Source organism: Argiope bruennichi, chromosome X2 (genome assembly GCF_947563725.1).
Source record: "Argiope bruennichi chromosome X2, qqArgBrue1.1, whole genome shotgun sequence".
Taxonomy (NCBI): domain Eukaryota; kingdom Metazoa; phylum Arthropoda; class Arachnida; order Araneae; family Araneidae; genus Argiope; species Argiope bruennichi.
The window spans coordinates 11,727,095-11,742,737 of NC_079163.1; the positions used below are offsets into that span (position 1 = coordinate 11,727,095).

Genomic DNA, 15,643 nt, shown 5'->3' on the forward strand with positions numbered 1-15,643 from the left:
CTGAAGTGATTTAACCATAGAAAAAATGGTATGTGATGCATATATAAAAGAAATTAACTATCATTGATAAAAAACGATTCATCTGCAGGACATATATTAAATTTTGTCTTACCTATAGCACAATATAAATATACAACACTTACCTTTTTGCTAATATTTCCTAATATATAAGTATATATTTAACAAATAGTGAGACAAAGTTTGAATCACTTAAGAATGACTAAAATTTTATTATTCAGGTAAAAAAATACAACAAAATAAAAGCTAAATTGACCTTTTTTTAAAAAAAAATTGTTCCTAAACATCCATCGTACCATCTCTCCTTTCCAGTGATACGTAGTGAAATTTACTTCTAATTGGCTGAAAGGCACGATGCATGTAAGTACCCACAGTTACTCTGTTTTTGTAAATAAGCAGACCCAAGAAAATTACTAAGCACAGCAGACCAATAGTCAATATGATGGAAGCAGATGAATGGTATTCAATTTGAATTAATGTAGGAACGCACTGAAAATCACTAGGATGTATAGACAACACTGTCTTTCCTACATTCGGAGGAAACCCTTCAAAGCAGTAAAAATGTTCTTTATTTATTAAATTCAATGAAGTACTTGTCATCCAATTGTAAGTATTAATCATTCCACAATCACATTTAAAGGGATTCGCGGTTAAATTCAATTTTAAATGTTTTGTTTTTTCTAAACTTTTAATAGTTTGATCACTAAGATATGGAACAAAATTATTGCCAACATCAAGTACTTTCAAATATTTTAAACATGAAAAATTCATTGGAATGTCTTTCAGGTGATTGTCGGCCAAATACAATTCTTCTAAAGCGGGTAAGGAGCAAAACTCACCGTGATAAATACCAGAAATTTCATTGTTTTCCATATTAAGAACACGCAAATGATTCAAAGAGCTATTTTCAAAAATTTCCGCTAAGTTATTCAAGTAATCGCCCGCTTTAATTTTTTCAGTAAAAGCGTTCCTGAGATGTAGTTCTCTCAAGTTCACAAAGTTACTGAACATTCTAGGATGATGGTCCTTAGAAACAATGTAGAGATCGTTATCATTCAAAATCAACTTTGTCACATTTGCTACATTATGAAAAGTCCTTCCTTTTATGGTCTGGATATGATTATTCGAAAAATCAATTGTATGCAGTTTGTCATACACTGTTTCCTGTCCAAAGACGTTAAGTGGCAGATCTTTTATTTCATTTCCTACAAAAATTAGTACTTCGGTCGAAGGAGGTAAACTTCTTAGCATCATAGTATTGTCAAAACCGGCATTTGTGCAGTTCACAACATAGGTCAGTTTCCTTCCATGACCATATGATACGAAACCACAGTCACACATATCTTGAAATTCATTCGGACATCCATTAGAAGCAAATGCCCATGAAAGTCGATGGGCCAGGACGAAAAGAAATTGGGTTATAACAGCAAATCTGAGAGTCACCATAATGGGGCCCTGCTAGTCGAACACACACCTTTAGGTCAAGTAGAAATCACGCTTTGAACACCTGTAGACTGGAATTCCGTTCGAACTAATCCCTTCCACTGTAGTAGAGTACCATTTTATCAGTAAATAGTCGTAAACTTATGCTGAAGATAAAGGTTAAAGTCATTTTATGATGAAATAGAAAACACAATTTCACGGAATTTTCAAACTGAAGAAAATAACGTTGGAATACCGCAGGTAAGAGCGTTCGACAGTCAACCCACGGCTATTTCCTCTGAAAGCAATCAACAACAATAATACAAGGAGGAACGACTGGTCCGGCAAGGCACAACCTGTTTGGGAGCATGCACTTATTGCAAAAAAGAAATTGTCGGTTGCATTTAACAGAGGATCAGAACTGGATCGATGAGTAGATTATAAAGAATCTAAAAGAAAAACTTGGAAAATTGCTTTTACAAGTGGTTTTAATTATCTAAGTGATAATAAACGTAAATAAATTCCCTTAGTTTAAAAATATCTGGAATTATTATCATTAGTTAGTTAAATTGTTATAAGTAATAATATAACTAGTTATAACATTAATTATGATTAAGTAATTATTAAAAAATAGTAAATGAAAACTCTTCTTTTTAAATTATTCTTTTGTTTGCAAAACATATCAACAGTACCCTGAAATTTCCATGTAGTTTTAATAATGTGAAATATGAAAAAAAAAATCCTTAAAAAATGAGAAACTGAAGCATTATTTCATATTCAAATATTTTTTAAAGTTTGATTCATTGCCTCCATTTAGTACCTCTAATGCACTACCTCAAATCGGCTTCCTAAACAGAGTTCTGAATTTTGTGGCTACTTCACATTTAGTTACATTGAAAGACTACTCATACTTTAGTCAGATTCTTTTATATTATCGTCAAAATAATTATTATTCAAAACATTTCATTAAATTTTAAGAAATTGATTACATTGATTTTCATTGACTATTTTACATTGATTTTTCGTTTATTTGTGCCTAATTGTTGCTTCGTTTGTCTTTTTAGTTTTTCTACGTATATCGGATGGTTACAGAACAAGTTATCGCAAGTAAAAAGTGAGATTTGACTCACTTCATACATGCAATAATTGACATTTGGATGTTCAGTACTTATTGCTCTTATTTACATGGTTTTATACACAAAAATTGATACCAGATTTCTTGTTAAAAAAAAAGATATTTAATTATGGCATGTGACGGAATGATTACTCACATAAACGCATTTTTTAAGGACATATATAATATTTTTAAAACGAAAAATATTACTAAACAAAATAATAAAAATGTTAACTAAAATTATAATTATACTGTACAAAATCCGCTTATCATATACACTATTTTCAATTATATAATAGTATTTGATTCATTTAAATCTTATAAATTCTTAGAAAAATAATAAACAGTATCAAATGATTTTTAAAAACTGCCTAGTTTTTAGTTCCACCAATCATTGATAATATTTAAATAATGATTCGTGATATAATCATATGCAGAGAGAGCATATTCGCATGCAAACAATTAAACGGGTTTAAAATTTCTACAATATTCCAAAATAACAGCACTAAAAATAACCTGCTCTATTCTATATAGGAAAATAGAGTTTTGAATGAATAAAAAAACTAATCATTTCGTTAATTGTCATAAAACATTAACTAAAATCGTCTTTATTCTTCGTAGCATTAGTGAGAAAATTGTTAGGAAAATCTGTGATTTTCTATAGCTATAGTATGCAAAGTATTTATGAATTTCAATTTTATTTATATAATTGAATTCTCAATTCATATATAATCCCAAAAATTATATCTTTTTTCTCCAACTCAGTTTTTTTTTTAATTTTATTTATTCTTTAAATAAATGAATCATAGTAATGTGCATTTCATTGAGCTCCCATTACCTCCTGGCAACTAATATTTTCCAAAAACCGTCAGCCACTGAATAGCGTACAGTAGATTAGAAAAAGAGGTATATAGGTGCCCTGAGTGAGTGCCAGTCAAGGAGTGGGGAGGGGTGGGGGCGCCGTGAAGAGTACGTCTTTGAGTATAATTTATGTATTTGAAGTGCATGAGTGACATGACAGGAGGGATGAAGAATGAATGATATACTTCCCGTGTCATTTGAACCAACGTAAGAACTCGCGCCGCTGAAAACAGCATAAGGACTCATAAGAGATATTTAACATGTATCCTATGTCCTTTATTAATTGTCAATCTTTAACTCTTTAACCTACGAATTTATTTAACTTCTTAATAAGAAGATACATCCTATTTGGAACATTTATTATTATTTTAATTTCTATAATAATGAGGGCAGCTGAGATATTGAAGCGCTTTTAATTGATTTTTGCATTTTATATGACTTAATATTTTCACTTAATTGCAGGCTTAAAATTTTAAATTCAGTAATTCGATGCACGAGTCAGACTCGTCGTTGTATATGAAGGAGTTAATGGAATTATGATTCACAGACCTCGAAACTGGAACTTTACTATTATAATACCAGGCTGCGGTGACCTGATGACAAAGTTTCTGCTTTGAAGTCAGATGGTTGTGGATTCGTTGTCCGATTCAGCAGAAAATGCTCTAGTCATATGGAGCACAGTGTACATATCCTCAGAGTAATGTGAAATAAAAGAGTAAAGTGTGAAAATTTTTATTTTTGAATTTGTGATTATGCTTCCACGTTGCTGCATTAAAGCAGGAAACCTATCTACTTTAATTTGAACTTGAGATTTGATTCATTATTATATTTAGAGATTTAATTGCTTTTATTACATGCTGTAATGAAAATTTAGTGATGTAATTGTTTTTTGGCGAAAACTTTGTTTATTTTCTTAAATTACAATAAAGAAGATATTTTTGTTGTTAAATAATGACATCTTATATATTCAAAAAATTTAGATAATTTAGCTAACGCTTATTTTGATAAACTTATGCACAGGCTGAGTGAACTTTCCAATAACATTTAGTTACCTGATCATGGGTAACAGAATAAAACAGTAATTGAACGAAATCTCTTTTTTTTTTTTCTTCTCTATAACAGGTGCAATAAGTTTTGTCTGAACTATTAAAAAATTATAAAGATTTTTTTCGCTGCTTCCTATTAGACTGGATTTATGTATTTACAGCTTGCAAAATTATTCACAAAAGTATACGCAGAAGATAGTACTTTCTTTTAAACAATATTGTTTATTTTTATAGAATAATGAATATGAAAACCAGAGAAATTTTATAATCGCAGGCATTTTGTGTGCAAACATAAATATAAAGTGAACAAGTAATTTGATTCAGTGTTTGATAATGAGGCATTACGTGAGTTCTATAGAAAATCAATAATTTCATTTTCCTCTCACTTAAAAAGTAGTAAATAAATTTCCAATCAAATATCAGCTTTTGAAATCAAATTTAATCTAACCTTAATCCTAACCTGAGTAACCTAACCTGAGTAAAAAGTATTTTTTCTCTCACTTTAAAAAGAAAAGAAAAATCTATTTTCATATCATAAAAATCCATAATTATAGAGAAAATGTACCATAAGTTCCCTTGACTGGAAACTTAACTGTTTCAAGACTGTAAATAATTTAAATGATAAAAGATATTTAGGAGAATATATGTATTTTATAAACAACACTGCTTTTGAATATGCAAATAATTTCAATAAAACACTTTTGCAATGCCAAATCTAAAGAAGAGTTTTTGAAAAAAAAAATGTAAGTACTATAAGAATATCTTTAACTGAGAAAATTTGCATTTCAAAACACTGTTCTAGAATATTTTAATCAAGTTCTATAGTTAGCTTTTGCTAGGTCAAACGAGAGATTTTGAATTGTCTAACTAAACTTGAATAATGTCTGACAAAAAGAAAGTTTGTATTTTAGGTTCTAATAAGTGTTCAATATGAAATAATTAATATTTGTGAGGAAAAATAAATCTTAAGTTGTATGTTCTCTTTAAATATCGTACTGCAGTTTGCAGGTATATCTGTCATGTTTTAAAATCAATAGATTTTTAAACTTTGTATTCGTTATTTTCCTTTCATATTCGCCCAATACCCGGAGCATCCCTGGAAACAGCTCCATGGAATGCCGCCATAATGATTACAAATCTCGAAAACTTACAGACACGCGTAGTTCAATAAACTGAATGTGATCATTCAGAATGCGATTTCGTAAAATGAAATATATATATATATATATGTAGATTTCAGCATATTTAAGATACGGATAATGCGAATAGTAATACAAAATATCTGTTAATATGCAGATATTGTGTATTATTAGGGCTAAACTGTCTGCCCAAACTTGATCGATTGAGCTGCTATATGATGGATGTTCTGATCGGAGGGTGGATTGAATCCACTCTTAATAAAGAAAGATTTTTATGCATTCTCTGAGTTCGAAATATTCGAGATTTATTATTGTGATGATTTTACCCCCCCCCCAAAAAAAAAGAGTCTTTATAAGACAAGCTTTCGTGAATTTTTTTGCCTCCCGAGTTTTCCTGTCTTCAAGTGGATAGCTGTGAAAATAAATTCACTATTATAGATAATATTTGAGTAAGTAATTTATTACATTAAAACTCTTAGTTTCAGACTAATATTTAGTAAATAATAAGGAAGGAGGAACCCGACGAATTCTTCATAAATTTTAAAAATCGCTGATTTAAATTAAAATTGAAATTTCAGAAGTTGGAAGATTGGCAAACTGACGAGCATGTGCGAGATTAAAAAGTTACCTTTTAATAAATGTCACACATCTCTGAATAACTTTCCGAAGTGTATTGCAATAAAATATAAAAAAGCTACTTAAACTCTGGATGTCAACCGAAAATACATCAATTTTGAAGATCAGAAATACTACATCTCCTTTTTCTGTTCCTTCTGTGCATTAACCAAGAAACAAATAATTAGGAAAGTCATTTTAATTTGAAATCGCTTCTTTAAAATCTTCTAAATAAGTAATTTAAGCTTAGCTTTTTTTTTTTAATTCATTAATGTTTCCTTGACTATTTGAGTTTCTTGCTTGTTATGTACGCTTGGCGTTGTAAAAAATAAATAAATAAAATAAAAAGGTCCATGCATATTTCGGAACTTAAAATATCTTTTTGTAATCTGGAAGCAAAGAATATTTCAGGACTTATTTTCATTAGTTCATTAATGAGGAAGGCTATCGATTCAACTATAATGGATCGTTCTCAATTAGCTCTAAAATATTTTACAGTTGCCAGCACTGGCCCTTCCCTTTGCTTTTCCAACATTTTTTCTCTCAATGACAAAAATATCTCGAACCCTGGAAATAAATTTGAGAGAATACTGGTACGCGTGGCTTTCAGCGTGTTAAAATCCCACTGAAAAGATTGTTCTGCACTGGCAGGAAGAAAGGATTTTCTTTTTTTATCAAGTCAGTATATTTAGGGGGAGGATGCTTTCCATTCCTACTGTTTCAAAAGATAAATCAAGAAAATACTCGTTTGCCTCTCATCGGAAACAATAAATTCGGGTCATAATATATTATATATATAAATATATATTTTTCTTTCACAAAATGTAAACTTTTCGATAAACATCTTGAATGTATTTAAATGGGACCCATTGTTGAATTTTTTTTGCTACTTTATTTTAAGAAAATGCTTACAGGTTAAGCAAACATCGGAGATGCGAGCAAAGAAAAGGAAGTTGAGTCGGAGCCAAAACCAAACTTTTCCAAGTAATATTGTTTACTTTATACTCCACCCGAACTTATCTATTGACTACAAGACGAAACGAAGTCTGCTTATTTCAAACAGTTCTGCGCAAACAACCATACTTTTTAAAAGGGGTCTATTTCTTGCAGTAGCTACGCAATCAGTTCTCAACTGTTTCCAAGGATGATCGATGAAAGCTTCAGAGATTTGAAAATTTCATCAGAATGAATGCTTCAAAATTTTTGAATATTAATTTATATTTGAGGGGGAAATACTAAATTAACCTTCATGTATTAAAAATTACATTTTCTTTGCATTATAGAAATTTAACTTCTATTTAATTTAATAAAGTAGAAGTTTCCCCCTGCTTTTATATTATATTTTAATTTTATAATAATTTATAATATAATTTTGCAATTGAAAGTATAATTTTACAATTTAAAATATAATTTTATATATTTTTTATATTTTAATTTATAAGTTATAAAATTTAAAGAAATATAATTTAATAATATTTTTTCCGATTTGTCTTCATTTCGTTTTATAACTAATATGGATGCATTTTTTAAACCAATTTACAAGAAAATCTCAACACAGCATTACATCATTCGAGTTTTTCCATTCTAGTAGCATTTTGATAGGAATATAGTCATGCTATAGATGTGATTGTCGGGATCATGAATAGTTAATTTCATCTGAACAAATCGGAGTGAATTTTGCTATTTAATATCCGAGCTTTCCTTAAATAAAGAAAGCAGAATATATATATCTTCTTTAGTATGCAATCGTAAGAAAAGTAGAATCACTCTTTTCAAAATGATATTCAGATTAAAAATTCGTATATGTGACCAGTTTTATGACTATACGAGTATTCTTAAACTATTTTTGTGTATTATATATTCATATTGGCCATAGAATCATTTAAAAATTTTCTTTCATTAATTTAATTTGAAATTGATGTTTCAAATTGTATATTGTGTTATGGATAATCGTATTACATATTCACTCTTGAGGAAAGAGCATGAGAAGAAATTATAATTTAAATGTTGAAAAAGATACTAAAGTTATGGCAATAATATTCTAACATACAATGGTTTTGTTGAGGCAAAGAAATTATAAAACTATAAAAAGGTAGTAGATAAAGTCTAAAGAGTCGAAACAATGGCCAAAATAAATTTTCGATTAGATGGAGTTTATTACACTTCTTTTGAATTTTGGGTCTAACATACTGGTGCCCAAACTTTTGTTCATTTTAGTCATAAAGTTACTTTAAATGAGCCACGCTGCCTTCTCCGCATGAATGAAAAAATAAATAAATATGATATTTTTATGGTGACTTCATCAAAGTTTGATAATGTCATTTCTCGCTTCTATTTCATCGTGAACTTGGTCTTTGTTTCTAGCAGTTTGCAACAAAAAGAAAAAGCAATGATCAATTTCTTGATCAGAAGGTGTATCAGGGGCTGAAATTCTTTTTGGACTTTCATCATAATATAAGAACAGTATTAATACAAGTAAATGCGTGTAAGAATAAATCTAGAATTCTAAAAGTATCCGGAGAAGCATGATGCACAACAAGAAAGAAGGTATTCAACCCTTTACATTATCGAAACGATTCAGCAAGCTTGGACGCTGCCCTCCGACAATTATCTGCTGATTACCCGTGATTCCTTCTTTTAAAACATTAACGCTGAGCTCGATTTCCATAAATTCTACGATAAAAAGTTTTTTTGGAGAATGGTGTGAAATATTAAATTCACGTTTCCTCTATACGCAGTTATGCAAAACTGAACATTTTAGCTATTTTAATACATTAAAAAACAATGCATTAATTCTGAACTCTGATAATTTTGTGCAAGATCCAAGGTCGTGCAAATTCAGAATATATTAAGTAGATACGGCAAGTTTGGCTACACAACTTTCTGTTTGAATAGGGGTTAAAATATCTGGATGAATTTAAATCAACACTAGTGAGTTTCACTATCACTCATTTCCAATTTGGATCGTAGACGAAATCAGAATATCTAACAAGTTTTTCTTACTTTTGCCTGACAGCATTCGACGAATAAATAAAATTAGTTAGTTATACTTCATGACATAAGAAGTTTTTTTTTCATATTGTATGTTTAATTTTGAAGATATTAGGCATTTTACAAAAGTGGGTGAAAATAGTCTTGAAAATTATCGCAAATTATAAGAAGAAATAGAATCTCTCATCAAAAAATAGTATTGCATGTTGTTCTTGCATTAGCACAATCTATTTCACGAGAATATAAAATTACTTTTTTACTACTTTTGTCACGTTTTGCTATATAAGGAAAATTAGAAAGTGTATTCATTAGAAACAAGAGGCGTGATAAAATATCTATTATTCTCTTAATTCCTTTGATTTGTTGAAAACCTTATTTTAAAGTTACATGAAGGCTATTCTACGCTGATTTCGTAATTTTAAGCTGGAAACTCAGCCAACACATCACCCTCTACGCTTCTCTAACTTATAAACATTTTGTTCATGACAACAGATTTAATTAGTATCTGATACACATACACGATATCTGAAAAATCAAACCTCGAAATGCGACCACCAAAATCATCAATCACTTTGAATTTTAACGAAGCGAAAGAGCGAAAGGATGCTATTATAGGTGTGTCATTAGTCCGATCGCATTTTAAAAAATCATATTAATCCACCCTAAGCTCCATTATCATTGCTATTACACTGGCTTAAACATATTATTATTTCTTTTTATTCGTAAAAATCTAGGTTCGGGTGTCATTAGTTTTATTCAGTGTTTTATGACTACAATTGATAGTATAAATGTTATCAAGTGTTCCGGTACTCATCAGTTTTGTTTGGAATCCTGGGTAAAAAAGGTTATTACTTTCATATTTGTCATTTTCTTACTTAATGCAGTACTTTACTTGAAATAATTAAGTCAATGCCTTCATTATTAGTTTATTAAAGTGCAGTCTGTACCAAAACAAGCAATTTTATTAATATGTACATATTGCTTCAAGGAAAATTATAGAGTCTCACTGTACAAGTAACCTTTAATACTCAAACTTTTTTTTTTGTAACAACATAATATTTGGGATCTAATTAAATTACTACATTTATTAATTTTTTTCCATAAACCAGCAATTAATTCCGTATTTTTGGAATATATCTCTAAAAACTCATTGAGTTTTTAAATGCTTAAAAATCAACAGTAACCTTTTTCTAATACTCTCTTAACATATATATAAAGAAAAAGAATTTTTTTCTGGATATGCAGCAGCAATCTTGAATAATTATTTTCATCAGCATTATCATGTAATGAAATCGAAAAAGGGTTATTTTTATTAATCGCAATACTTAAATCAATTAAAGGCATATGCACAGAAAATTAAAAATTTAGCTATTTTTATTTTATAAATGCCCACCCATAATGTCAAATCGAAAATTACAATATCACACTGAAAAATCAATCTACGATTTCAAAAAGATACTCTTGCCAGAAAGAAAATAAATCTGGTTCCAAACACATAGCAAATATTAGAATAAAAGAAAGCATATTATAAAGATAAAATTAATTTCATTCTTATTTACTATATTTTTTATGCAATTCCTTATATTTTAGAATAATTTCAGAAATATAATGCTCATTTTTTAAAATTAATTTAAAATTACAAAAATTGCTACCAGAAAAAAATAATGTAAGGTACGGCTGATTAAGTGCTTTAAAATAATCTGCTGCAATGGGAACAATTTAAAACTAAATGTGATGTCACTCCCCTTTTAACCACTAGTTTGTTTGGTTAGAAGAATGCCTCAACTTGTTCCAGTTCTGAATACCTGCATGAGAAGACAGGGGCAGCCGCTCGGGGGGAGGGGAGCGGAAATCAAAAGCATAAAGGAAAACTAGGGAGGAGGTGTAAAAGCGGAAGAATAAAAGCGAATCCACTGAGGTGAGTCAGAGCCGCAGGTTTAAAGAATGTACATCCGGGGGACGCGATGAGGTGCGATTAGAGGGCGCGTATATTTATTTACTGGTCAAAAGGGGAATTCATTCACTGGAGGATGAAAGGCAGGAACAAATATTCTCAGGGAAGTGAATCATTAACTACATTAGCATATGGATATACAAACTGAAAATATGAAACAACTGTTATTTCCATTTCAAAGATTTAAATGTAAAGAAATCTCTTTAGCACCTCACCTTACATTGATCCCGAATCATTCTAACATAAAAAATCATCTTTATATCTCCGCATGTACTCAACAGCAAATTCTAAACTTCTATCAAAAATTGATAAATGAGAAAATAACTTTTCATTTTAGATCAGTCCAGTTAGAATAACTATTATTTGAAAACAATATGAGAGGTATTTCTGGTCGGACCTTAAATTTTCGAGCTGCGATCAAATGGCAAGGATGACGTCTGAACTGCTACCCCTCTATCCAAGCTTCATGACCATTCCAATGAAAGATATTGGATTCCGAAGTAGGATTTAGCGTGCACTAAGTCCACTTACACTACGGCTGTTCAGTAGAATCAAACGTACGAATCCTTCACCACCAAATCGGAGAATTTATCATTTGGCCATCGTCGACTACCAGAATTTGCAGTGATTTAATTTCAATTTACAGTGATTTTATTCTCTGATTAGAATATCAATATATATTTTAGCGGTCATAATAGCTAGATAACGAGTATCGAAAGGCTGTTCCAGTTAGAGGGTTAATTAGAATCCAAAGTCAAACGGCCCAACAATTTAAAAGTAACATTTTTTTTAAAAAAAGATTAAAATTTATTCTTTGCAAATTTCCTTTACCCTACTGTTCTGTTGGGTCTATTTGGCCCAAAACGTTTTTGATCTACATATGAAAAACAATGGTATGAAATTATTTTATAGATACTTCGTGTCTTCATTAGTGATGATGTTATTTTTCTGAAAAGAATTTTCTTTTACTTTTTTTTCCCATATATTTTTTCAAATAGTTTTAATGTATCATTCGGGTCAATACGAACCAATACCGCTTTCTCATAACTGTTCTTAAAATCTTCTTCAGTATATTACTATTTAACTAGAAGGGATAAAAATTAATTCCGCAAAGCATTTGATTTGATAATAAATCAACTCGCCAAGAAAAAAGTCGCAGAAATAAACTTTCTCCTGTTCGGGAAATTTAGAAAAAAAATGGCGATAAATTCATTCAAAGCTTTATCTAGAGGAAAATGTTAAAATATATGAAAACTTAATTCTTTTCATGAAGGATGAACAGTATATATGTCATTTAAATCATCTAAATATGGAATTAAAACATTAAGTGAAAATAGAGTTTCATTTTTTCTAAAGGTACATACTAATACTGAAAAATACAAGTAAAAAAACAATTATACGAGCTATAAGTAATTTGACGTATAAACTTAGAAGACGCTATGGAACATGTGAAAACTTCCGACTGAGCCCACTTCTCGTAAAGCGAAATATTACTAAACCAAGTATACTATCTGAAAATTCTAAATCAGAACTTCTTGCTTGAATGCAGAGATACATAGCTCAAGTCTTTATTTTACAAATGATACAACTGCTGAGAATTACCTTCCATAAAGCACAAGAATATCACTCTTATGAATATAATATATCATGATAAATCAATTGATAACAGACGTTACAAAAATCAAGGTATGATGTTAAATTATGATACCAGTAAAGAAGCAAAGGATACTCTTGATTTACTTTTGAATAGATACATTTGTTAAAGGTAAAATATCTCTGACATAGGTTTATATTGTATAATAAGTCTTTTGATCGTTTTGTTTGCAATAACGATCAAATAATAAAACAGTAAATAAAGTAAGTAAATAAAGAAAAGATTTTATTTACTTACTTTATTTACTTTATTAAGTATAAAGAAAAGATTGAAATTAAACTAACCAAAAGAAGGCCATTTTTAGAAAAATTAGTTCCACTGATAAAAAAAATTCAGACATGTCATTAACTCTTTAGTTACCTCAGGCTATTGAACTGTTCCGTAGATTTTTCTACTCCATCGGAAATATCCACAGAAATGAATATTTCTGAAATATATTATTTATCACTATTTGAACCAGAATTCGATGGAACATCGTTCGCTTTGGCATGTTCTTCTGGAATTGACCTTTGACTCGTAATATAGAAATTTTACAAAGTAACGAAAAAATAAAATTTGGAACTGAAAAACTTAGATCTCTTTTTGATTTATCTGCCTTCTGTTCCCATAGAACTCAATCGACTATTTACATTTTAATGCATCATTGTGAAATAAGTTCAGAAGCTGACTTGAAAAAAAAATTTAGTGTGTTTTGGGAACTATTATTCCAAATTTATTATTTGTAACATATATTGTTACAAACGTATGAATTTTAAAATAAGTAAGTTGATTCGTTTACTAGACTACTCTTTGTTTTGAAGATGTAAGAGTATTTCTGGGAATAAGTAAATTCGAATCGTCTTCGATGAGTAAAACTACTTAGCGAAACCCTATTTACCAAGTTTTCAGAATGAAACTATGAGATGATACGTCATTCAAGTAGACAGATTTAAGGTGAGCTGTATCAAAGTTTGTAAAATTCGATGAAAAAAATCAACCAACGTTTAATTGTTGTTGAAGATGCAATGAAACGATGACAAAAATAAGAGCCCTCAAATGAATTTGAAAATTTCGAATAATTAAATATGGTTCAAATAGAATTAAACCTAAAGCGTTGTCAGAGTAAAAATAGACCTTTCAAAGGAATTTAATAGCTTAGAATTATAGAATAAAGATAAAATAGAGCCAAACAATGTTGTAAAATAAAAAGTGGTTCAACCTGGTATAGGGAAATTTTCCTATACCAGATAGTCCTATGTTTATATTAGAATTTGAATAATTAAAATGTAATGAAAAAAGAACACCTAATATTAACTTATTTGCTAAACATTCTCCATATCTGTCTAATAATCGATTCTTTCATTCTTCTATCTGATTGCAACCATTGCTCTCTTCGATCTGAAGTAAAAGATAACTGTAAAATATACATTTACGTCTTCATACTTCTGATTTTCGTTTTTATAATGGTATAAAGGAAGTAAAAATAATAAAACGGCCAGCTTTAAACCGTTCGCGACGATAGCATGCAGGTAAAAATTAAATGTTTTTATTCACGGCATGTTTAGTTTAAAAAATGTGAAATAAAAAAAAATTGTCAACATCTTGCCCAGAAGTCTAGAAACCAGAACTTTAATATACCGCTAATATGGAGATCCTAACATTAAAAAAAAATCAGTAAATAAAAAACCGGCTTAGTTTTATATTAACGTCCCTTTTTAAAACAACACTAGGGCTATTTCGGGACAGATCTCGTAATTCTGAACCGCGATCAGATGACGAGGATGACGTTTGAGCTTCCACCTCCCTCCTCCGAACTCTGCATCACACCAGCTGTAAAACATTTAATCCCAATGGATTTAGCATGTAAAGACCCTCTTACACGGCGGATCTTCTGGTTCTACCGAAACCGAGACCTTACAACCAGACCACCACGGGCTTTAAAAAAAAAAAAAAAAACGCAGTTGAAAATGAGAAAAATATTTCAATTTGAAAATTGTTATGAAAATTCATTTCAATATCTACTCTTTAAAATACGCTTCAATGCAATTATTTAAAATAATATTCATCTAAAGCCAGTCAAGAATATTATATTAAATTATGAACTTTTGTAATTAATTAGTTATATGAGAAATGATGGTTTAGATTTAATATTTTGAAGCTACTCGAGGCCTAATTTGGGCCACAATTTTAGTCGTAGTTAAAAGACGCCATTACAACCGATTGCGCAATTTCCAAGCTATCATTCCATAATAGCATAAGGACATTTCAATAGGACGTATTTAACGTGGACTAAATCTAACTACACAACGGTTCATTGGAAAAAATCGGGTCTCGAAAGTGTTCCAAAGTTAGTAAAGAGAATAGGAGTGTTTCATTTAGTAGCTACCTAAACTTTAATTGCCAGGGTACTTAATTCCATAAAGTGAAGAATTAAAAAAAATCAATCATTTTTTCCCCAGTTAAATTATAAAGTGAAGCTCGTTTTTAAGTCAAAACTTTTTATACTTTTATTATTAACGACACTTTTAAAAAATCGCAAGGCCTACTTTCACGAAATAGGATCTCTTAAATTAGAAGACGTACTATTAATAAATGACAAGCTAACTAAAAAGATTAAACAATTAATCAAATAATTGTGTTTAAATTTCTTACAACAAAATATTTGTTTGGCCATTTTGTGAACACATATAAATAATCTGAGTGAAAAAGTCATTTTGAAAATTTCCACTCCCCCTTAATTGTTCTACACAGCCCTATATGGGATTCTGTTCTGTAGTTTAAGAAGCCCCGTATCGATTCAGTATTTCCTATCTCTGAATTAAAGAAGAAATTTATAATTCTAGATGAAAT

General features: G+C 29.7%; 1 protein-coding gene across 1 annotated transcript; it reads right to left on the reverse strand.

The window, feature by feature from the left end:
- Positions 1 to 206: 206 nt before the first annotated feature.
- Positions 207 to 1,740, reverse strand: LOC129960400 (phospholipase A2 inhibitor-like). The gene has a single exon (XM_056073819.1). The coding sequence runs from the start codon at positions 1,462 to 1,464 to the stop codon at positions 298 to 300; it is 1,167 nt and encodes a 388-aa protein (XP_055929794.1). The 5' UTR covers positions 1,465 to 1,740; the 3' UTR covers positions 207 to 297.
- Between the last annotated feature and the right edge of the window lie 13,903 nt (positions 1,741 to 15,643).